At 51.9% G+C, this 24,461-nt stretch overlaps 2 protein-coding genes across 6 annotated transcripts in view; one reads left to right on the top strand and one right to left on the bottom strand.

The window, feature by feature from the left end:
• Positions 1 to 1,635: 1,635 nt before the first annotated feature.
• LOC125096770 (translation initiation factor IF-2-like) lies at positions 1,636 to 22,068 on the bottom strand. The gene is made up of 3 exons (XM_047723672.1): positions 22,056 to 22,068; positions 21,795 to 21,933; positions 1,636 to 2,435 (listed from the first exon to the last, which is right to left on the bottom strand). Exons 1-3 carry the CDS (start codon positions 22,066 to 22,068, stop codon positions 1,787 to 1,789), a joined length of 801 nt encoding a protein of 266 aa, XP_047579628.1. The 3' UTR covers positions 1,636 to 1,786.
• PTK2 (protein tyrosine kinase 2) overlaps positions 2,298 to 24,461 on the top strand; it is a 251,367-nt gene continuing 229,203 nt past the window's right edge. For 2 of the 5 annotated variants that reach the window (XM_047725233.1, XM_047725252.1), the window contains exons 1-2: positions 2,298 to 2,435; positions 21,795 to 21,961. The gene's annotated coding sequence lies outside the window, so the exon portion shown is untranslated. The remainder of the gene's footprint in view (positions 2,436 to 21,794; positions 21,962 to 24,461) is intronic. The other 3 variants (XM_047725232.1, XM_047725251.1, XM_047725253.1) reach the window with 2 other exon arrangements.

The raw sequence follows: 24,461 nt of genomic DNA on the forward strand, positions 1-24,461 counted from the left end.
GGAGTTGAACTTGAACCTGGGTCGGCTCCATCGTTCATGGACTCCTGAGCCTGAGCTCTTAGGCACCATGGGGTATGCTCAGGGGATAAGGAGGGTCTCTGTTGGACAACGTCCTGCTCATTGCCTACGTCTACCTTTTCTCCTCTTCGTACTCTTTGCATCACTTTTTCCTCTCACCCTTTCCAGATTTTCTGCTTTCATTAGGCAGAAGAATCATCAAAGCTGCCCTCAAGAACATCAGTTCTGAACGCTCCATGGCAAGGGCAAGCTAACCCCATGTATCAGTGACCTATGGCTGTGTGACTAGAGGCTTAAAACCACAAGTGTTTTATTTGCCCATGAGTCTCTGGCCGGCCAGTCTGGGCTGGTCTGCGGTTGTGCTGGTCTTTCTGGGTCTCTGGTGTCCCCAGCTGGCTAAATACTTGGCTGGGGTGGGTGGTCAAGGACAGCCTTGCCCCAGTGTCAGCCAGGGTCCCCAGACCTGCTTGGACTGGTTGAGAAGGGGACAAGAAAGCCATCCCATCTGCAGCTTTGGGCTCACAACTCACACCACATCCCTTATGGCGCATTTTCTTGGTCCAAGCAAGTTACAAGAGCCACCCACCTTCAAGGGGTGAATGACTAGATTCCATGGCTTGTGGGGGGCAGTGCCAACAGGTTGGTGGCCCTTCCTAGTCTGCCAAAGCGCCCCCGCTGCCTCACGAACATCTCCTCACTGTAATCCCCTTTGTGCCTCCACTCCCTTCCCGACTCCCACTCCCCTCTTGTACTTTAAATACCAGTGTCTTACTTCCCATCACCCAAAGCTGCGGTCACTCACTCCACAAGTATCTCATTATGCGCCAGGGACCCACGGGTGAACAAGTCCCTGCTTTACTGAGCCTCACGTTCTGAGAGAGGGACACACAATCAGGGAAAGACAAACACCCAGTGTAGGGCCGAGGAGGACAATAGCTGCTCTGGAGAACAACGGAGCGGGAGTGGGGGGTTGGGGGGTTGGGGGGTGAGAGCTCGGAGGGCGGTGGGGTTCCTGTTACACATAGAGAGGTCAGCTGGCGGCGAGGGAGGGGACAGGGAAGCCTGAAGGACGTGGGGGCGCGAGAGGCTCCACGCAGCGGGCGGAGCATTCCAGGTGCGGCAAACACTGGGGACAGGGCCCCGGGGCTCACAGACACACACGTCCTGCAAACTCTGATGGGTTAAAAAGATCCACGAACAACATGACATTTCGTCAGAGAACGACAGAAACATGCATGTAAAACTCCTGCGAGGCGGACCTGCCTCTGCTGTCCTGGCGTCAACGACAGCTTCTGCGACCAGAGAGCCGGGGAGCCCCTCTCCCCGCACCGCGCGCCTGACCTGCGCCCCGGTCCGCCCTGGGCATCAAAAGCGACGCCGTGAAAATGAAAGCTGACCTGCTCCTGGTTTCGGTTCCAACCGCAAGGTCGTCTTTTTTTTTTTTTTTTTAAAGAGCACAAATCAGTACGACTTCCTGCTTGAAACCCGCGGCAGGCCCCTGCCCGGAGAACAAACCCAGCCCCAGGGATGCCCCAAGAAGAACGCGGCGCGCGTTTCCCCTCCCCTCCGTGTCCTCGCTCGGCTCCGCTGCCCTGGGCTGCGGGCTCCCCACGTCCTCCGACCAGCGGCCCCCTCCGGCCGTCCCCCACAGCCCGCTTCCGGCCGTCTTCCAGGCCGATCTAAGCGCGGCCCGGCGTTGGGGCCGCTGTCCCCAAGCACCCCCGAGCCTCGCTTTCCCTGTGCGCGGGGGGGTGGTGCCCGGGGCGCCTCACTCCTCGGGGTGGGCAGGAAGCCTGGCGAGGACCCCCGCGAGGACTCGGGCCAGGCCCCGGCCCACAGCGGGGCGCGACCGCGCGGGTTCGGGCCCTGGGGCCGGGCTGCAGGGCGGCAGGCGAGGGAAGCCCCGCCAAGGGGCCGTATCCGGGCTGTGGGGGCAGGGCGGGGGGGAGGGTTTCCCCGAGGTGGGCCCGACCCCGCCCGCCCAGAGTGCCGCCGGTGGGCCGCCCCGCGCGGAGGCTTCCCGGGACCGGCCGCCACGCCCGCGCGCAGTCCCCGAAAGCCCGGCGCCGTTGTCCTGCGCGGTCTCGGGAGCCGGGAGCCGTGGCGTTCTGGGCATGCGCGGGCCGCCAAGCGCATGCCCGGTCCTCCGGAGAGGCGGAAGCTCGGCTCGGGGACGCGGCCGGGCGCGCGCCTTGGCGGCGTCGCGCGCCTCAGCTGGTCGCCGCGCACGCGCGGCCCGCGCCGACGCAGCACGGCCCCGAGGGCGCAAGCCCGCCGCCGCCGCCGCCGCCGCCGCCGCCGCCGGGCCGGGACCGCTGTGCGCCCGCGGCGTGAGGTGTGGGAGGAGACGCCGCCCGTGCGTCCGCCGCGCCGCCTCGCAGTGTCTGCCCTCGCGTCCCGGCGCCAGCGCCGTCCGAGTGAGTGCGGGGCCGGGGCGGGGGCTGGGCGCGGGCGGGCGGGCCGCCTCCCGGCTCTGGGGCTTGGCAGGGCCGCGGCCGGCGGGCGGAGGGCCGAGCGGCGCCGAGCAGCCGGCCTGGGCGGCGGGTGCGGCGGAGACGGGCCCCTCCCGCACGCGGCTCGGGAGGCCGAGGACGTGGGGAGGCTGAGGGAGGGGCCCGGGCGGCCGGCGCAGTGGGGAGGGCCGGGGTGCGGGCCGGCCGGGGACGCGGGCGGAGGAGGCTGTGGGGAGCCCGGCGGCCCCGGGGAGGCCGGGGACGGGGACGGCGAGGGGGCGGGTTCTGGGAGGACGGAGAGGGTGGAGGCCGGCCTGAGGGGAGGCCGGGGCCCGGGTAAACGGAGGGACGAGGGGACGGGAGAAGGCCCGGGGGGCGCGGGGAGGGCGGTGCATTCGGGGAGTCGGAGAGGCGGGGGCTCGAGGCCGGGGCGCGCGGGAGGCCGGGGCTTGGGGGGCTGGGGTTTGGGGGGGCCGGCCGCCGCCTCGGGATTGGGCCGATTGCCTCAAAAACAAAAGGGGGGAGAGAGGGAGGAGGGGGTGGAGGGAAATCCTTGGGGACCCCGGGGATCGCCCGGACCCGGGATGCGGACTCCCTGGCCCTCGGGCAGGCGAGGGTGAGCCTCGAACCCGGGGCCGGGCCGGGCGCTTCCCCGCTGCGGGCGCTCAACTCACTGGGCCCGGGGCTGTCCGGCGGTGGCCGCGGGGACCTCGTGGACTCATTGTGCCTCCAAGTTTCCGCTCCGGCCGACCAGCCCCGGGCCCCGCTGCCGGCTTCGGCGCGGGGACGACCTGCTGTCCCTTTCTCAGTCCTTTCTTCCTGCGGGGAGGGTGTGTGTGTGTGTGCGTGTGCGCGCGTGTGACTTGCTTTTATTTAACTGCGGGATCTCGCTTACCGCTCCGAGGGCAAGAAGACATTTCTTTTGAGTCGTTTCAACACTGTGTCGCTCTGGCACGGCCCGCCTGCAGCTGGGGTCCGGCCGGGAGCCTGGGATAATAGTGACACTGTAGTGGCCGGGAACGGGGACATGCGCCCTCGCTGCGGGCGCGAGAGAGTTTAGGGGTCCGCAGGCCAGACGACCCTCGCCGGGATCTTACGTGGAACGTCAGCGCTGTCACGGTTGTGGAAATGGGCCGCTACTGCTCGAAATGAAATGCAGAGCCCCCCGGCCCCCCATAAGTGATCTGTAAAACGGGCCATGAGGAGTCTGTGAGCGCTGGTCAGGTGGGCGTCTCTGGGAACCCGGCCGGCGACCGAGCGATCGGAAGGTACATTCGGAGTTAGGATTCACCTTGCTTTTGTCGGGGTACAGCATAGGTAATTTTTTCGTGTATCTGCCCTTGGGAGATCATTTTTAACGTCCTGCAATATTTATACCCACGAAACTTTTAAAGTTTGTGTTCCGGGGTCTTTTTTTTTTTTTTTTTTTTTTAAATTTATTTGACAAATCACAAGTAGGCAGAGAGGCAGGCAGAGAGAGAGGGGGAAGCAGGCTCCCCACTGAGCAGAGAGCCCGATGCGGGGCTCCATCCCAGGACCCTGAGATCATGACCTGAGCTGACACAGAGGCCTAACCCACTGAGCCACCCAGGCGCCCTGAGCCGGTGTCTTTAGGAGTACACTGATTTCTATGTGGCTGTGCTTGGAGGGGACATACTAACTTGGCCTACCGCTAGCGTCTTGAATACTTCACTGTACTAACTGTTGTAGAAGCGGCAAGATCAACTATGCCTAATTCTGAGTCGTATCTTTCCGGTGATTATTAAATAATCCACTTTAATAGTGAAAACTGGGAAGAGATTGTTTAAAATTCCTTGCTCTTGCTTAAAGGGTCCCATAACCCACCTGACACTTGAGTATATGCACTCACTAGAGGGACCTGCACGTTGTTCAGAGGCGCTGACGCATCAGGAAGCAAGTCCTTGGATAAATAAAGCATTGAATGCAAAACATCGTATTTAAGGTTGGGGCGGTCTGCTGAAGGTGAGTTGTGTTAGATTAGGGGTGAGGCCCCATGAGGGTGATGGTGTTGGGGTGTCCGGGGAGACCAGAAGTTAGGAGCTGCAGTGAGGATGGTTAAAACACTTCTAACTCACATCCTTTCTTTAGTGCTCCACGCCCATGGCTGGAAATGACAACTCGATGTCCCAATTCTTAAAATTGGGTTCTTCAGCAAATCACAGAACTTTTCTCACTAGGAAGTTGGAGAAGTTGTCTAAATAACAGAATTGTATTGTTAAAGGTATCCCCTTTAAAAAAAATACTGATTAGTTCCCGCAGAAAAGATTACAGCATATTCTGTGTAGAGTATATACACTATAGTGTAGTAAAGAATAGTTTTGAAAATTACGAGTCTTTACTGGTTGTTAGTTTTGAGTTAGAGAAGTAGGATCTTAGTTCACTTCTCTATAAAGATTTTATGGAAACCTGTTTTTCTGTATTTTTAAGTGTCTTAGTTTTGAGAAAATAATTGTCTTAAGGGTGACATAACAAAAGATGAGATTCAGAGTCTTAATGTGTAAATCTTTAACTTTTGAAATTGAACATTGTCAGTTTAGTTTTCAGCTAAAATCTTGTTTTAAATTTCAATATAATTAAAAGTTAAATTACTTTTGTCATTTGTGAAATGAGTTTTTTTGGCTCAAATGAGTAAAGTTTAGTTTCTGTAGTAGTTTCTTTTGCCTTAAAGTTCTAGCTTAAGAACTTATTTTCATTACTGTATCTCCTTACTACGAATCTCTTAAATAATTAGCAAAATACTGCTGTGGGGTCTTTGAGAATTTTTACAGATGCTTGTATGTTATTTAAAATGCAAATTTTAAAACCTTGGGCCAAGTAAATGACCTTATTTGAGTCAGTAGTAATAAGCTCCAGGAAGTTTGTGAATGCAGTAGGCATTCACATATGAAATTGCATCTGTGTCCTTAACGGTCCTTGGTGGAAAAGGATGAGAGTGGTTCCGGCTCCTGTTTGGGCGTACCTGTGTTCCGCTGCCCCAGCCGGCTACATTAGGAAGTTGTTTTTTACGTCTGTGCTGAAAACCACGTTTAGTAGTGGATTATTTGAACTGTTGATGCCTTTTCTCCTTACTAAGATTTTGGCAAGGCTCCCCCCCCCCTTCATTTCATGACTACCAAAAGGCAACTTCGTGTAGGAGAAATTAAATTCCTATCTACCACTTTCTGGCATTTCTAGGAATTGTGCCGAGTCTTACCATTCAGAACTACATAAATAAATGTGTTTCTGATAATAAAGTAGCAGAAGAACCCCCTCTCTTCCTGTCTATAACAGGTGTTTTGGTGTTTTTGCTAGGCTCTATCATGGAAATAAAATTCAGATAGGCATATCTTTCAGGATAGGTGGGATTTTTAGCAAATGCTGTTAATTATGGTCTGATTTGCCTAAACACAGATGAAATGGTTTTTAGAGGAAAGTATGACATAGATGTTTTCGCATGAGTGGCACTATCGCCACTTTTTAGCAGTTGAACATCTCCAAGGAGGAATCTAGTAGCATTACCTCAAAGTTTCCTTATTTGTCAGGACCTGAAGCTGTTTCCTTGAGAACTTTGTATTTAATTAAAGTAATCCTGCCTAGATCTTACTGATGTACATTGCTACTTACTGTAAACTCACTTTTCAGAACAAGAAAAGTGACTAAAGTTATACCTGGGAATGTTACCCACCGATGGGGAAGGGATGTAATGTTACTGGGTACGGTGTGGGTACTGTGTGTTGTCGGTAGGAGTTCCTGCCTTTTTCCCGACGAATTAAATCCGGGAGATGAAACGTGCCAGACCTGAGCTGAGTGCTCTCACTGAGTGCTCTCTATTCCTCATGAAAACCATTGAGTTGTGCTATTTCTGTCCTCATTTTACAGATGAAACACTGGCCGTGTGGAGTTAGAGGAGCTGGCCGTGGGGACAGGCTTGGCCCGCAAGGGACAGATCCTGGTTGGCCAGACCGGCTGAACTTTCTGTGCAGCTTCTAGGACTAGGCAGGACTAGGGAAGCAGTCGTCTCACTGATCTTCTGAAGGGGGGGTGAGTCGCGTGCAAGCGTAATTACCGTGTCTGGGAAAGTTTAAATTACTATGTTTTCTGTTCGAGTCTGACACTTTCATATCATGAAGCTATGATGTGGCCAGCGTGGTGTAGGTAAACACTTTCGTGGACATACCAAAATTGTTTAATTATTTTAAATTTACTCAAATTGTTAAATAAAAATATGTAATGCATAGGGCGGTGGTCGATGCTTCTTATTGTTAAAGGTTGTGCTGTCGTGACCTCTACATCTAGAGTTGTTTCGTTGGTGACTTTTTCTGGGGGGGATGTCAGTGTTTAGGAATCTAGTTTCATGGGAAGCAAGGACTACTGTGAGGGAAAAGTGAATTGTACATTATCATTCAGGTTTAATCCCCTTGTAGTACATCCTAGAATTTACGATCTCTAACACATTGCTGCTCTGTAAATGTTTCTGAAGCGAATGTGCTCATTCTCTGATTTAGAATTTTCCGTCATGCTTTTAAGACTTGACCTACTCTGTACTCCTTTGTCTGGGGCCAGTGGACCAAAACCAAGGCTCAGAAGAACCTAAAAAGTTGAATCTTTGGCTGTCTGTGCCTAGGATCTCCTTTCTGCCTCCATATTCTATCTTGAAAGTCGTGCCATCTGGCGCCTTGGATTCTGCTGTGAATGGTTGGGGCTTGTGGGGGTCTACTTGTGACCAAAGCACCATGTGCTTGTCTTTGATGGACAGAAGAGCGAGCTGAAATGATTTTATGCATTCCGTATTTGTGTCTTGAGCTGGGGGAAAAACATTTCTCTGTCCCTTTACAGTTCTCACATGCTTTTTTTCTAGAAATTGATTTTGTAGGAGATGGTCCTATGTTCGTTAGGACTCATTCTGTGTCTGAGGACATCGGAAGTTGCTCAGGGCGGCCCAAGATGAGCGGGGTTCATGCAGGGTCCTTGATGACTGGTCTGAGGGCTGTAATGTGCCCTTTACTAATCTGTGGGATTCATCACGTACTTTACAAGGGTTTTACATTCTGCCCTGAAACCATCTTTAGAAATGCAGCTTCCTGACACTGTCAGTCCCGCAGCGCGCCAGCCTTCCGGTCACGGGCCTGGAGCCTTTCGCTGCGACGTTGTTGTTCGGAGGAATGTTTTGAGCGACAGGTCACTTAACCTTCACTCAGGCAGGGAAAGTCAGTATTTGGGTAAAAAAAAAGGAGTCGTTTGTTCTTCCTCAGCAGTTCCCCCTTAGTCTTGCTTGTCGTGAAGGGAAGCCCGTGCACACGCACCTGGTAAACCGGTGACCTGGTGGTTCGCCGTGGCTCGCGAGGTTTGGTTGCGTCACCGGCACTTGAACTGGTTAGAAACGCAGATGCCCGTGCCCCTCCTCCGACCTCCTGAACCAGACTCTGGGGCTGGGGCCCCGCGGGCGGTGTCGGCTTGCTGTGCACAGCCGCTACAGACGGTCCCAGCGAAAAGCAGGAGGGAGCCGGCGGGGGATGGCAGAGGTGGTGGGTGGCTTCTGACCGCTTCGATTTGCTGATGAGACTGCCTTCACCTCAGGACTCCCGAGTGTGGTTTTTAGGATTTGTAGAGTCTTGGGAAGACCTTACAGCTGATTTTGTTGAGGGATGTTGAATGTTCTATGCTGAGGTCATTTAATTCTTTTGAATCTTGGTTTGGATTTTAAGTAGGTAACTTTGCATCGAAATAGCGGTTTGTGTGGCCCCAGACTTGAGGTTTTTGGCAAACAGCTGGAGAGTGTGTACGTGTGGGTGGTCAAGGCACGAGTTTGCTGGTGGTTTTGTTTTGGTGCCGAGAGACTGGCTCACTTACACTGGAGTCAGGAGGATCTCCGAGCCTTGGGGTGACTGCCAAAGCACCTCTGTGGGAATCGATTCTAGCCCTAGCGTGAAAGTCATACCCAAATTTAATACATACTGTTTTGCCTTTGTCCTTTATTTTTTCCCTAAGACCGGAGCTAGATGAAAGTGTTCAAAGATGGGGTCGGTGACGTGCTTGCTTTCTCCGTGTCTGCTGCAGAGTTGGACGCACCTGTAGGCACACAGAGGATTGTGAGCTCGGGGACACGGACTCTGTCATTCCGTGCATGTCCGCAGGGCCTTCGTGGCTTCCTCCCACCGCCACAGGGGGTTGGCCCTCAGTGATTGGTTTAGGGTTGAAGAGGGTCTGTGCTCCTGCTGAGGGGGTCTTGTGGTCTTCAGAGAAGAATTAGGGATGGACCCGGTGGCTGGACTGTGCCTGATCGCAGCCCAGAGCCAAAGGCTGTTCCCATGTCCCTCCTCTGGTCCGCATCAGACTTGGGTTAGTGGTGCGGCTCCGTGATGGAGAAGATAGAGGGAAGGAGCTGGTGGGAAACAGTGACCTGGAACAACCTCTTTCACCTTATACGGGTCAGGCGGAGTTAGAGTTTATAGTTGGTTATAGACTGTGACCCTGTTCCACGTATGTCGGAGCGCCGGGCCTGGAGCAGCGCTCAGGGGCTGCCTCTCCGGTGGCTCCTCTCTGATGACCGCTTCAGCCGCCTCCGGTCTCGCGTCAGTCTCCCCGCCCCGCCCCTTCTGGTGGTTTCTGTTGCGTCGCTGCCTTGTGGTTTTAAATAGCCTTTTCCTGGTTACAGTGAGGTTGCACATCTTTTTATACATTTACTGGCCATTCGGGTTCACTGTTTTTGCGAAGTGCCCATATTTTCCTATTAGGTTATTTTTAAATTGACTTGTAGACTTTATATATTCAGGACACGCGTTCTTTGTTGGTCATGTATTTTGCTGCTCTCTCTTCCCACTTTGTCATATGCAGTTTCACTGACTCAGTGTTTTTTTTGTTGTTGTTTTGTTTTTTAATGAATAGAAGTTTTTAAGTTTAATTAGTGGCACTTATGGGTCTTTTCCTTTGTATGCTTTTTCTGTCTTTCCCTCCTCTGAGGTCATGAACTAATTCCTCATTTATTCTCTAAGTGCTTTTATATTTCTGCTTTTAACCTTTAACTTTCTAGTTCTCTCAGAATTGGTGTGGGTGTAGAATCTGAAGACAGGACCCAGCTTTGTGAACATGTGGACATCCCGCCGTCCCAACACCGCTTATTGAAAAGAGCATCTCTCCCCCAGCTCTGCGCAGTGCCCCCTTTCTTGTAAACGAACGGTCTCTGTGTGTGTGTCTTCGACTCTCTTGGATTCCACTGGTACTGCCCAGCTTAAGCTGCCTCCGTTATCTCAGTTTTATCCCGAGTCCTGCGGTGGAACTCTTCCCGCTTGGTTCCTCTGTAGGCATACCTTGACTGTCCTTGACCCTTTGCGGATCTGTGTCTGTTTTAGAATCACTTGCTAACTTCCAAAAAACTTCCTGATGTTGCTTGGGATGAGATCGAATGGGATCAGAGTGTGGAGAGTCATTCCTCATTTCCACTTCCTACAAATAAAGCCTTTGAATGACTGTTCAAGTCTTTCTTTGTGAACACAGGCTTTGATTTCTCTCGGGAATGGTTGGGTCGTGCACTGGAACAGCTGGATCACGTGGTAGGTGTGTGTTTGGCTTTTTAAGAAAGTGTCAAACCCTTGGCCACCTGGGGTGGCTCAGTCTACTGGTTAAGCGTCTGCCTTCAGCTCAGGTCATGATCTCAGGTCCTGGAATTGAGCCCCGCATCGGGCTCTCTGCTCAGTGGGAAGACTGCTTCTCCTTCTCCCACTTCCCTTGCTTGCATTCCTTCCCTGTCTCTCTCTCTCTCAAATAAATAAATAAAATCATTAAAAAAAAAAAAGGAAGTGTCAGACTCTGTTCTGGACTGGCCGCACCATTTCACACCCACCCCAGGCTCGTGTGAGAGCTCTCGTCCCTCTGACCCTTGGAGCACCGTTGGGCATGCCCAGTCTTGCAGCTCTCTGGCCGTTCTAATAGGTGTGCAGTGGTCTTCCGGTGTGGTTTTACTTGTCTCCCAGATGCCTGGTAATGTCGAGTATCTTCCCATATGCTTCTTTGCCACCCATGTATTCTTTGATGTTCGAATGTTTTGCCTATTAAATTTTTTTTCCTTATTGGTGGGTTCTTTATGTGTTCTGGATACAAGTCTTTATCAGATGTGTGCTGTGCTTTTCTCTCATGCTGTGGCTTGTTTTCGCATTCTCTTTCTCTTTTAAAGATTTTATTTATTTATTTGAGATGGTGAGAGAGAGCAGGAGTGGGGGTTGGGGAGGGGCACAGGCAGTGGGAAAAGCAGACTCCCCACTGAGAGAGAGTATGTCCCAACCAGACTCCACGCTGAACATGGAGTCCCATGTGGGGCTTGATCCCACGACCCCGAGATCATGACCTGAGCCGGAACCAAGAGTTGGGTGCTCAACTGACTGTGCCACCCAGGCCTCCCGTGTTTTGCATTCTCTCAATAGGGTCTGGAAGAGCAGATGTTAGATGTTTTGATGATGGCTCATCAGTTTGTTGTTTTATGGACTACTTTTATTTTAAAGTTTATTTTTTTTTTGAGATTGATTTTATTTGAGAGAGAAAGCGAGAGCACAAGCAGAGGGAGGAGGCAGAGAGAGAAGAGGCTCCCCCCTGACCAGGGAGCGTGACTTGGGGCTCCCTCCCCAGACCCTGAGATTATGACCTGAGCCAACGACAGACACTTAACTGACTGACCCACCCAGGCGCCCCTGGACTGTGCTTTTTTGGTGTCATAGTTAAGAAATCATTGCCAAAAAAAAAAAAAAGAAATCATTGCCTAATCCTAGGTCACAAAGTTTTTTTCCTATGTTTCCCTCCATCCCCATCTAGAAAAGTTTCAGGTTTTACATTTAGGTCTGTGATTAATTTTGAGATACTTTTTTTTTTTTTAATGGTGTAAGATATTATTTGTAGGATTCTTAATTTAATTCTGATTATTTGTACGACTCTTTTGAGGCATAGAACAAAGATGTAGCTCCTTCCAGAGAGCTTTGTTTTTTTTTCATTTTTTGCTTCAACCAGTTTGGGAATCACCTTAAAGCAAGGTTAAGGCATGAGGTTTTGGACCACCCAGTGCTATCATTTTACTGGAGAGATGATTCGCCTCTGGTTTCTCTTATCTGGAGCTTTGTAGCCTTTAGGGTCCTGCTGGTTGAGGTAGGGTTTTTGGTTAGACACCCTGAGGAGCCCAGCTTTTGATTCCTATTCCTCTTTCCCCGCATGGTTGTAGAAATGAAAGTTGAGAACTTTCAGAATTGGCAAATGACTTCAGGACAAAGGTGGTTTCTGTGCTTGTTGATCTCTTTGGGTTCCTGATTTCACTTTAATTTTGGCCTGGTACTTCCTTATTATCTTGTCAGTTTCTGATTGATTTTAAGATTTTTTAAAGTACTCTGTCCATCTTTTTTAGTCTTTTTCAGGGGGAGGATTGGGCCTGACAACATAGCCTATAGTTAAGGAGCCAGAGGAAATTCTTTTCCATTTCACTCCATTTCACACACAAATTCACTTTCCATTTTCACAGTGTTTAGAGTCTAGACTGGGATCTGTGTCTCCTGTAGTCGCTGTTAGCCATGTGTGGCTCTTTAAACCAAATTAAATAAAATCCGAAGTTCTGTTTGACAGTCGCACTAGCCCCACTGCGGGTGCCCAGCATGCAGGTATGGCTAGTGGCTACCGCGCTGGGCAGGCAGAGAAGGGACGCTGCCATCACTGGGGAGTGTTCTGTTACACGGTGCTGGCCGGACTCTTGAGAACCTCACCAGGGATTTGCAATGGTGCGTTCATCCACTTTGGAGAATCACCAGTCCAGGTGTCCGCGATGCTTCAAGTTCGACTCTTTCTGGAGTCTGCCTAGAGCTGGAACAGCTAGACAGGTGATTGAGCCTCTCCGTAAGGGGAGGTGTGGGTTCTCACACTGGTGTAGGCGGCATTACGGGGGGCTGGGCACACTGAGTAGAAAACCACTAAGTGCTGATCTGCCTAGTGCTTACTTGGGGCATCTGTTTCATTTTTGTTTTGTTTATGAAGAGTAGCATTAACTGAAAATTATCAAAATTAAATAATGAGTCAGAAATTTTTACCCTTAGCTAAAGTCTCAGGTATTTGTAACTGAAGTTGTCAGGGTATTGTAGTTTTGTAGAAAGGCAGGTCTTTCTAACAAAGAGCATCTTAGCTAGGAGACAGAAGGTGGAGGTTGGAATATTGGTGCTTCGCCTTCAGTCCCGTGGCATCGGATACCGTCCGTAGCTCTTCAGTCTGGCATCTGCCATCTTCGAGGCTCCGGGCGCTGGCGCTGCGTGGGGTCGTGTGCACATGTGCTGGCACAGTTGACCCTTGACCGATGCAGGCCACCGGACCCCCCCATAGGTGAAAATCCACAGTTAACACATATTTTTTGTGTGTGTTATATACTGTATTATAAAAAAGTAAGTTAGAGAAAAGAGAATGTTAAAATCAGGAGAAAATACATTTACTATGTGGCATGTATTGAAAAAATCTGTGTATGAGTGGACCTGGTTGACGGAGAGCCGGCAGTATTAGCAGCTGTCTTGTGCCTGGGGTCGCGCTAGGCCCCTGGGGCAAGACAGGAGGGCAGTGATGCACTCAGTGTGCAGTGTGGTGTCCCCAGCGGTAGTGGTCCCAGAGCACAGTGCCCTGAGGACCTGGAAGGCATGTCCCAGGTCACAGTCAAGCCTCGAGGTCAGCATACTGTCTCTGTTCAAGGTCAGATAGTAAACATTTCAGGCTTTGTAGGCCACATAGGGCCTGTCATTTTTTTTTTTAAACAACTCTTTAAAAAGGTAAAAGCCTTGGGGCACCTGGGTGGCTCAGTGGGTTAAGCCGCTGCCTTCGGCTCAGGTCATGATCCCAGGTCCTGGGTTCAAGCCCCGCATCGGGCTCTCTGCTCAGCAGGGAGCCTGCTTCCTCCTCTCTCTCTGCCTGCCTCTCTGCTTACTTGTGATTTCTGTCTGTCAAATAAATAAATAAAATCTTTTTAAAAAAAAAAAAAAGGTAAAAGCCTTTATCAGCCCAGGAACCGTACAAAAATTGGCTGTGGACCAGATGCTGTGACCTCTGCACGTCTGGCTGTGTGCAGGGATGTGGTGGGCTGCAGGCAGGGCCTTGTGGAGGATGCGCCCCTATAAAAGTGCGGAGGTGTGAGAGCCGGGGTGTGTAGGACTGAAAGTTTTTACCAGCGTTTAGGAGTACAGAAACGGTTGGGTTGATACTGTTGGCAGGTCAGAGCAGCATATGGTTGACTCTGACAGGAGCAGATTCATGTGGCCGGAGGACGGCTGCGTCGGGACAAGAGTGGGTCAGGGAGGTGTTGCAGTAACGCACTTCGGAAGGGGAGAAACCTGACCCTTGTCACCGAGGGAACGGCTGCCTGGTGTCTGTTGCCCAGCTAGTAAAGTGATGGGCAAAGTTCAGATGGTCCGGTTGAACAGCCTGTGTTCCTTTAATTACACGATTACGTTGTACACACGAGTGAAGAGGGTCTCACTTAAGGGCATGACTGAGGAACTGGAGAGAGGGTGACTGGAGGCCTGTTTCTCAGTCCGTCTCCAGGCTCTGACCAGGGGACTGAAGAGGCAGAGCCGAGCGGTGTGAGGAGCACTTCCAGGATGGGCTCCCGGATTTCTCCCATGGTGGAAAGACCATGAAGATCTTTCTGTTCTTAAGTGCTTGCTGACCAGACTGTTGCTTAAGGAGGAAATGCTCTCTCCTAGGTCCATGAACCCCAGAAATGGTAAGCAGAATTGTGTGTACATGCACGAGTTATTTTCTTGGGGTAGGAATGCTTGGGCTTTTCGTCCCATTATCAAAGTGAGCCCAACCCCAAGCGGGGGGGGGCACCCCTTGTTATCAGACTGTAGACATCTGACACGCGGCACAGGTGTGAGCTGTAAGGGAAGGCTAAGCATCCACATCGGAGGACTTCCGCTTGAAATGTAACACGTCACAGACTGCTACGCGGAGCAGACCCGCGAAGCTGTCGCCGAAGCCCGACTGTCCCAACCAGACACTGCCAGCCGGCGGTGGAGCCGTCTCCCCGGCCTCCCCTGCCCTCCCAGGAGACCCAACAAGGCACAGTGTTGGTACATGGAATCCGGCCCGCTGTTTGGGACTCTGGTTGGCCTGGGTTTCAACACTGCTGTCGTGCACTAGAGGAAGCTACAGTTCACGAACTGTCAGGCGTATCTTAACAGTCCCGTGGCTGTGAGAGATGGACCAGTGTCACTTTGAGTCGGCCGTGTCAGTTCCGAAAAGGAGTGTAGTTTTTCTGTCCACTCAGAAGCGTGTTGCTGGTTCATAGTTGTAAGACAGGGCCTAATGCCCACTGTCACAGTTGGCTCTTCAGACAAGCGCAGGAGGAGCCCGGCCGGCGGCAGCTCCCGCTCGCGCCAGGCAGATCGGTGTGCTCTTCTGGAGTCCAGAGCGGGTTGGTTCATGTCTGACATCAGCGTTATGTGTAATGTAGGAAGTGCAGACTTACAAATTATAGTGGGCCCTGCAGAGAGCTGCTGGTTTTGGTGATCATGGCTGCCTTGTAGAAGATGACTCTTAGAGGGGAGGGTTTAGAAATGGGTTTATGTCTGAAAAAGTTTCCTTTTCCTCTTGAGAACAACTGTGACCTCCATTAGGGGCCAAGTGTCATGAGTGGCAGAGATATAAGAAACGATGGAATTCAGTGACGGTGTAGACATTAGAAGTGAAAAACCCTGGGCTGTGTAAGATATTACCCTTAAGATTTCAGCCTGGGGATAATTGTGATTCCAGTGTTGGTGGAACGTTTGGAATCTCCTTGTCTGTGTCATGGCAGAGAAAACTTTGCTTTTTGCTTTGGAAAAAATACAGTAGTTGTGTTCTAAGGACTTGACCTGGTAACAGAGGTAGCAGGAGTGACTTAGTTTAAATGCAGGTTGTCTACGTAGGAATGTTTGATGGGTCACGGCTAAGCGTTTGGCTGCTGAAGAGTTAATGTTTGTCTTTGACTCTGCCCTTTTGACCATTCCATTGGAAGTTTTAAACTTTTCCACTGGGTGTTTGCCTCCTTTATTTTTCTTGCTTCAGATAGTCTAGGATTTTAGAGGTTGATCTAAATTTAGGGATCATCTGGTTCGGGGCTCCCACTTGAGAGCTGAAGAAGTAACCCAGAGAGGATGAGTGGCTCTTGGATAGCGACGGAGGAGGACTCGCAAGACATTCTCGGCCGTCTTCACTCCGAGCTCGCTGGTGATCTTTTGAGTAGATGAGAAGGGTGTGAAGACAGCTTGTAAAACTCCAGTTTCCTATTAATTGTCAGGAGCTTGAAAAAAATTGATGTAATTGGAAAGTGGGTAAGAAGTGGACACCATTGAGTCTATTGCTCAAACTGTATCCAAGTAGCATGTGGTGTGCATTTAGTTATTTATTTCTGCATCATCGTGGGTATTTGAGAAGTGACACAACATCTCACACACGTATATAGTCTGAGTTTCAGAAAACTAATAATGCCAGCTCTGCACACTTATCTACCACACTTAAGGCATTTTCATGAGTCACTCTTGACTCCTGAGCATCTGCCACGATGGGGATTCGTTAAGAAGAAGATAGTCCTGGGTGCCTGGCTGGCCCAGTGGTGGAACGTGTGATTCTTGATCTTGGGGTTGTGAGTTTGAGCCCCACTTTGTATGTAGAGATTACATAAGTAAATGAAGTAAGTTAAAAAAGAAAAAAGAAAAAGATGGTCGCTTCCCCAGGACGCTTTTGGGCGTATCAGTGGTCCTGAAACCCCGAGGTTTTGCAAGAATCACCGAGGACCGTGTGTGAGAGACGCAAACGGGCGCTGGGGTGCCGCAGTCAGTTAAGTGTCCTACTCTTGTTTTCAGCTCGGGTCATGATCTCAGGGTCATGAGATCCGGCCTCATGTTCGGCTCTGTGCCCAGTGTGCAGTCTACTTGGGATTCTCTGCCTCCTTCTGCCCACCCCATCCCCTCATGATCTGGCTTTTTCTTTGGAAAAAAAAAAAAAAAGAAAGAAAGAATTAAAACCAATGTTATGGTATCATCCCACAGCGATGTTGAATTAGCATTCCTGATGTGGAAGCCAGTCACCTGCGTTTTAAACTAGCATCCCCTCATGCTGTAGAAACACTGCTGTACTGTTGGTGAAAATACATTGTAAATCATTAAGACCTGGAGTCTGGGAGGTCCCTACGACTCCCTGCAGGTTCTGTGGCTCACTAGAAGGACTCACAGAACTCTGAAAGGCCATTACACTCCTGGTTATGGTTCATTACAGGGCGAGGATGCAGGCGGCGGTCAGTGAAGGAAAGGCACAGGGCCTAGTCCAGGGAAGACCAGCAGGGGCTTCTCGTCGTCTTCTCCCGGTGCGGGTGCGCGGACTTCTCCCAGCACTGACGCTGCCAGCGGGGAAACTCACCTGAGCCTTGGGGTCCGGGATATGTGTGGGGGGTTGTCCCATCGCCACTCACCGGCGGCACGGCCAAATTTAGTCCGCAGTCCCTCTGGAAATCACGCTGGTGTTGTGTGTGGCCCAAGGCCCCACCAGAAATCACATTGTTCACGTGGACTGTCTGGTGTGACCCAAGGCCCCAGCTAAACGAAGACTGAAAGACTGCCACATCAGTCAGGACATTCCCAGGGCTCAGAGGTGACTTCCCAGGAACTGGGCAATGGCCAGATCTGCTTGGGGCAAGCTTAATCCTTTCCTGCATGGAGCCTACTAAGTGAATTACTATTTCTGTCATTACCAGGGAGTTCAAGAAACTGCTGCTTTTAGGTAGGAGGTATGTTGCAAGCGCATGTAGGGTGATTTGCCACAAAACTAAAATACCAGAATTTCTGCGCACAAGTGAAGCCGTCTCCAGAAGTGTGTCGTCCTTGACACCTGTCGGAATGTTTTCATCAGGAATTTGAATAAAGATCAGGAGTTAATGCTGGGGGACCGTTCATTTTTAGAATCAGAATTTTAAAATATTTCGATAGGTTGTGACGAAGTGCTAAAATCAACAAGGTAAAATTTGTAAGGAATAAAGAAAGGTAAAATGGCAGACAAGTTAAAAAGAAAAAACCAGCTGAGAACTTGACGATGTGCAAAATGTGCCTTAGCTCTGTACCTGTGTGCGGAAAACCTGGGGAAGTTGACTGAAAAGGATCGGCCGGCTTCTCTGAAGGGGCAGATGGTAGATATTTTAGGTTTTGCAGACTAATGGGCAAAAGGAAGGATATTATGTAAGTACTTACATAATAAGAGAAAACACTATAATTTCTACAAAATTTTTATTGACAGAATTCCAAATAATAATTGAGTATGTATGTATATTATAATTCAGGTCTACTAATAAGAATGGAGTTATTTTTTTCGGGGGGAGGGTTGGATAACGTTTTTCCTGATCGGAGTTCGAGGTTCGTGTTCCCTCACGTCACGGCCAGTTACCCGTGGTCAGTCTCTTGGTGCTGATCTGCACAGAAGGTCTCCGCGTGTCATCTTTGGTGGCAGCTTCCTGCTGGCGGGCGCTCATGGACGCTGACACCGGTTTGGAAGCGTGTCGTCTCAGTTTAGCATACTCATGGTTTGGTAGACGTTTATAGAATTCCAGGAGGTTCTTTTTGACCTTTGCTTCTCTGCATGTCGTCACAGCGCTGATTCGTCTCTTCCAGTGATGGTCGGACGGAAGTGCCTCAGTCGCACGGTTCAGGGGCTTTGAAATATGTGACTTTTTGTTGTACCCGCAGTGAGGTCTGAGAAATGCTGCTGGAACAGTAGTTTGAACTCAGAAAACACATCTGCTGCAGATCTGCATGGGGACGAAATCCGCTTCTCTCTTTAGCTGTTTATTTTTTTACTTTTAAGTAACCTTTGTGCCCAGCGTGGGACTTGAACCCGGAGCTGCGGAGTCACATGCTCCTGACGGAGCCGGCCTGCGCCGCTGTCACTCCGGCGCGCTGGAGGCTGCTTGTGGTCAGGGTGCTAGTGGTCACCGCCCGAGGCCTCTCCCGTGAGCACTGCTGTGCCGTGTGGGTTTAGGGGAGCTCACGATGAAGTGTTCACGCGTGTGAGCAAAAGCTGGCTTCCGAAGCAGCTCAGTGTTTGGTAAGAGCGATGACTGAAGGAGGGTCTTTAGTTCGGAAGGATTTCGGTCTTGGCTCTGAGGTTGGAAAGTCCCACCGAAGCCTCATACACCCCGCTGACCTGAGCGGCAGGACGAGCCAGGCTGTTTTCCTGACGTTTGCTGTCGGTGCTCCTGGCTCGGTAAGTCACGATGGGTGGGAACGTTTCCCACGGCACCTGCTGCTGAGTAACACATGGGAGAACCCTAGCTCAACGCTGCGAGCAACTTCTCTTGTCATACTCTTGGTGACATTTCCAGCTGACCCTTGTTCTGCTCTGCAGACATTTTTGCTGTCTTCAGTTATAGTGTGTGTTAGCAGATTCTGCTCCAGGTCGTGTTAAATCCGTGTTTTCTCGGTGTCTTTGAAAGTGTTCTCCCAGCGGTCCCACACCGAGAACTGCTCCCAGAGGCCCCGTCCTCGGTCCCTTTGCTCCGTGCACAGAGTCGAGCGGCATGGGTTACTCCTGTTGGCTCAGCGGCAGCGAAGGAAACCCGCGCCGTCCTTCGCCTCGCTCCTCCGTTGACTCTCAGCGTTGTCCCTGGGGTCCTCCTCAGAGCAGGCCTTCTTGCCAAAGGCGGCGGCGTTTTCCAACAAGGCACTGGTTTTTAAGATTTTATTTATTTATTTGACAGACGGAGATCACAAGCAGGCAGAGCGGCAGGCGGCGGGGGGGGGCAGGGTCCCCGCCGAGCAGAGAGCCCGATGCGGGGCTCGATCCCGGGACCCCGAGATCATGACCTGAGCCGAAGGCAGCGGCTTAACCCCCTGAGCCCCCCAGGCGCCCCAACAAGTGCACTTTTCCTCTGCACATTTCCTCTGCTGATCAGTTAAACATGATTTAATGAACTCCTTGTCATCCATGTGAGGTGGGGGACTGTTTAGGGTTTGGAGAAGAGAAGTGACGCCACCTGCTCTAGGTTTGGAACCAGGGTGTACGCTAGGGCGGTGGGGCGGGGGCAGGGAAGCCGGTCCCGAAGCGCCGCAGTCATTTGGGTGAGTGGTGATGGTGGCTCGTGGCACGATGGTGTTGGTGAACTCACGCCATGGCAAGAGGACAGGGTCTGGGCCTGTTGTGTGGGAAGAGCCAACATGACTTGCTGACAGACAGGATGGGGAATGTGGGAGGAAGACAGGAGGCGGGGTTGATAGCCGTTGTTTATGGCCCCAGCAGTTGGAAGGGGGATGTAGTCAGGAACGGAGAAGGCTGTGTGTAAGAAGGTTTGTGGAGGGGGCGGGTTGGTCAGCTCCTAGCCTGGGAGGTGTTGCACGTTTTACTCGGTTCTCTTTGGTGACGCTCCACTCCTCCAAGGGACCTAGAAGTGGGTCCCAGCCTAGAGTACGCTTGCCAGGGTTTGGTCAGGAAAACATGGACCGTTCTAGACAATTCTTATTAGTCAACTTCAACTTCCACCCTGAGTTGTAGCAGGAAGGGGTTTTGGGAGGTGTAGCTCTGCCTTCTCTTCAGTGAGGCCAGGAGAAGGCGGAGATGGTGGCTGACCTGCAGAGGGAATGCCAGTCCATCCAGCGCAAGAGCCGGGCAGGTGGTCTGAGCTGGAGGGAGCAGTTTTAGCTTTGTTAGCGTAGAAACAGCATTTGCTGTGAGTTTGCCTGGGAGGTGAGCATAGCTGAGAAGAGAAAGTACAGAGCCCCGGGGGCCTCTGGAAGGAGAGAGCATCTGTGGGGTAAGAAGAAAACCATGAGAACAGGAGTGGGAGATCAGCTCTGGTCAGTTGTTGCTGAAAGGTCGAGACCTGAGCTCCGGTGATTGGCTGGAGCAGTGCACAGGTCATTGGTAGTCTTAGAAGGAGCTTCTGTGGCGTGGGGGGCCAGAGCCCGTGGGTTTACGGGATAAAAGGCCAACAAGAGTTTGTGACACCGAGTGTGCTGTGTGTACGCTGGTGTGCGGAGTTACTTGTGCGCTGGCTGTTTTTTAAAGTGTGTGTGGGCTGATGCTCATGTTTGTTTCCCTCTTGGAACTGGCTTACGTTGACGCTCTTCTCCCGCAGGACCTGACGTTCTGGTTCTTGCTGCGCTGAGTGTGTTGGGGTGCGCCCTCCACACTGCCGTGTTACGTCGGGGGGCTTTCCGTCGTGTGCAGATCCGCCCGTGTGGTGGCGGGAATGCCGGCCTGCTTCCTAGTGCACCTGCTGTGGTTCACTTGTCAGAGCGGCCACAGCTTCTGTAGTTACTCCGTCCAGCTTTTCCCGTCGCCCTTTCTAGGCGGCAGGAAGGAGTGGCTTATTCTTCCTTACCTCGGTCTGGGACCCTTTGCTTGGCGAACTGCTTCTACTTACACAGGGACCCGTTTCACCCGGAGGCCGCCGGTGCCCACGGGGCTGCGTCTCTCGCTCAGTTACGCTCCTGGCCTCGCTCCACATTCTGAGTGCTGCAGGAATGTGGTCCTTGGGTCTGCCTTTTGGTGTCTCTCAGGCAGACGAAATGACCCTTCGGTAGACTGTCACAGCCGTTAGTTCTCTTGTGTAATTGAAGGGTCGCCTTGTTTTGAGTGTGTCAGCTGTGCCTGTTAATCAGTTAGAGTAGAATAGTGTTTCTTTCACATTTTTAAGCCTTTGCCAAGTCGAATTTTCTGGGGATACTATTTACCGTGTAGAACAGCGGTGGTTAGGAGAATGGGTGCGGACGGGTCTTGCTCTGAATCTCGGACCTGATCCTTGTTCGCGGCCTGTTGAGCAGGTTCCCGACGCGCTAAGTCTCTTTCCTCATCCGTGAGGGCGAGAGTACCGTGACTCTGGTAGAAGTGTGACGGGACACGGTTCCTGGTACGTGGCTGGTCCGGGAGGGATTGTGAGGGCAGCAAATAGAGCTGCTGGTGGTGCGGTCGTTTCCGCCGGGAGAGCTGGAAGCTAATCTCAGTCGTTCGGGACGCCCGGCCAGCATGTGGGAGAGCCGGCGGCGGCGCTCACCGCTGACCCGCACGTGAGCGGCGCTCTGTTGTGGTGCTGGTTCCTCACGTCGGGTTGTCAGAAACTGGTCATTTTGCCTCTTCATTTCCCTCCTGTCCTCCTGTCTTCCTGCTCACCAGCAGCCGGACAGCAGCCCGTCCCCCGCGCCGGCACACGGATGCCCGGGCCACCCCGACCGGTGGCCTGTGAGCTGGTGTCTGAGTGTGTTTGGCTAGAAAATTCTTTGGAAGCATAAACAAGCACTCGTTTTTCCAGATAACTTTCATAATCATGTTCACATTCTTCTTACGTTTTTGGTTTTTCAGAAAGTTACCCTGACTGTGTCTGCAGAGCGCGGGTGGCAGCACCGCCTTCTTCGGAGGCCCCTGCGCCCTGGCTCGGAGGGAGCGACGCCAGGGCGGTGCGGCGGTACGTTTCGGACACTCGGGACTTCCGCGGCGCCAGCTGTCAGGCGGTTACACATGAGGACGTGGTGGGTTTGGGCTTTCCTTGGCAGTTAGCATCGAGCAGACCCTCTCTTCGCCAGGGGCTGAGCCTGCCTGGTCGGTCCAAGCCAGATACCTTACAGTTCGTGAACATGTCGCGCCGAATGTTCTCAACTTTAGAAAGAGTCGTTCTGCCATGTGTGCCTCAGAAAGCCCAAGTCATGCTTTGTTTTAACGCGGGATCTGGGTAACTTGGGAAACAGCACAGCTTTCGATGCTGAGAGAAACTGCTGTTTGCCTGAGCTCGCTCTCCCTTGTTTGCTGTGTGACCTTGGAAAATTTCTTAATTTTTCTGGACTTTGTTTTCTTGTATGTAAAAGGGCAAGAGAGCAGTCATCCGGGCTGCGAGGACTCGGGAGCGGGTGCCTGTTTAGCACTTGGGAGAGAACGCTGCCCCAGCACACCCTCCGCCGACGGCAGGCTGTCGCTGTGGTTGGGGTGGCGGGGGGCGGGGGTCAGGGCCTGTCCAGGTGGGACCGCGCACCGAAACGAGAACATTCTGAGCAGAGTGATGGTGTGGAATATGTTACGTGTTCCAGAAGCATGGAGCGAGAGTGTGCTGTGACTGCTGGGAAGTCCTCGTTTGCACATCAGAGGGTCTCGGAGAGGGGTCAGAGCGTCCCGAGCATCTCTGATGTGTCTTAACACATACCCGCTCATGCCAGGAAGGCAGAGAGTGTCCATCATACAAATAACTTCAAGGAGCTGACGGTGTATTTCACTGTATAATGAGCCAAGTGTAATTTTTCTTTGTCCGGAGCAAAAGAATTTAAGCATTTTAATTATAGGGTTTGGGAAATACTCTCGTTTTCTGCCCTGTTTGAACTATGTTCATTATATTTTTGTGCTTATATGTACGTCAGTTCCGTGCTGGATGCCGCATGCCCTGGGCCGCCTGCTGTTCGGAGGGCGGGCACGCTGTAGGGCCAGTGTCGATAGAATGCAGTGTTAGTGTTTGCTTGAATCCTCCCTAAAATACAAAATCAAGTGAGGAGCAATTATAAGGCCCCCAAAGCCAGTGTGTACGATCATTGATTCATCACTAGGTCATTCACGCGTCACGTGCACATGTTCTGAGCATGTTTTAGGTGCGGGGCTCGGTGCACACCGTTGGTCGTAGGGTGGTGAGCGGAAGCCAGACGGGGAGCAGTCGGGCTATCTTGCCTTGCACTTAGCAAGGAGAGGAAAGCTGGTTTCAGCCGACTTGCAAGACTTCCCTGAACGGTTTCTATTCCTGAAGAAAAGAGGCGATAAATAAAGGACGACAGTGACAAAGAGGGCTTCTCAAGAGCAAATGTTGCTCACCTGCCACAGCCTCTGGCACTTTCCTCCTTCACTCTGGTGTTGCTTCGTCGGCTTTCATTACTCGTCTGAGATGGCGGTGCTGAGGCTGCTGCGCTCCAAGGGGCTGTCGTTGTCCCCAGAATCTTGCCATTCAGGTGGGGGAGGACACTGACAGGCCAGATTTAACAAGTGCTCTAGTTCGTGGAACAGGAAGGTACACTGCGGGAGCCCTCAGGACAGGGCTGCGTCTCTGGTGCACTGCCGTGTGTCCCAGGGCCCGGTGCGGTGTGTGGCATTTGCCACTCCCTCCACAGATACCGTGTCACGTGAAGGAGCGCTGAGAGGGTACAGGAGAGAGGTGCCTCCCCAGGGGCACGGGCTCGGCTCCCAGCTGCGCACCCAGCTTAGCAGCTTAGGGAGGAGGTGTGAGGAGGAGGTGGTTCTGTAAGCCAGAAACGGCTTAACGGTGCTGCTGTGTGGGCTGCATGGGAGATAGCATGAGAGACATTCAGGGCCCGGCTGGTCAGATCAAGGAGGTGGGATTTTCTGTTCTTCAAAAGTCGTAATTCTAAAGCGTGAGAAACCAGGTGTCTTGATACCCAGGCCGGCGTTCTTCTCATCTTGCACAGCGTGTCTGAGGTCAAGAAAGTATCTCCAGGTCTGGGGTTTTGTAGCCATTAGTGACAGCTGCTCTATTGAAGTTATTTAAGCCCCTGGTGAACCGCTCGTCTTGGGGGAGAAGAGGATGTAGGATAAATATTTGTTTTCTCAAGCATGAAAAAAAAGTTGAAACTCTTTAAAGGCGAGCAAGGTTGGTGTCTTTGAATTCTAGTTCTCTGGAAGGACAGCAGGTGTGTACAGTAGATGCTCAGTACCTGAATAAACGTAAAAAGACTCCAGACTGCTCTTGCCTGTACTCCTGTAGCAGGGATTGCATTGGATTCTAGAAGGCGACAGCTGGATGAGAAAGCCTCTCCAAGAGGTCTTCCCGGCCGAGTGAGGGAGAAGGAGAGTCCGCCAGTGAGGGTGGCACAGTGGTCAGTCCTGTGTAGAGATGTGCACAGGGCAGAAGCGCGGGCATTTCTCTTTCATCAGCCCCCACATTCTTCACCTTCCTTATACCTGTTGTTCATTTTCCCCATACCTTCCAGGAGCCCCTTAGTAGTTTTTCTGCATGGTTCGTCATCTAGACTCAACTCCTCT

The sequence above is a fragment of the Lutra lutra genome, chromosome 4 (genome assembly GCF_902655055.1).
Source record: "Lutra lutra chromosome 4, mLutLut1.2, whole genome shotgun sequence".
Classification (NCBI taxonomy): Eukaryota; Metazoa; Chordata; class Mammalia; order Carnivora; family Mustelidae; genus Lutra; species Lutra lutra.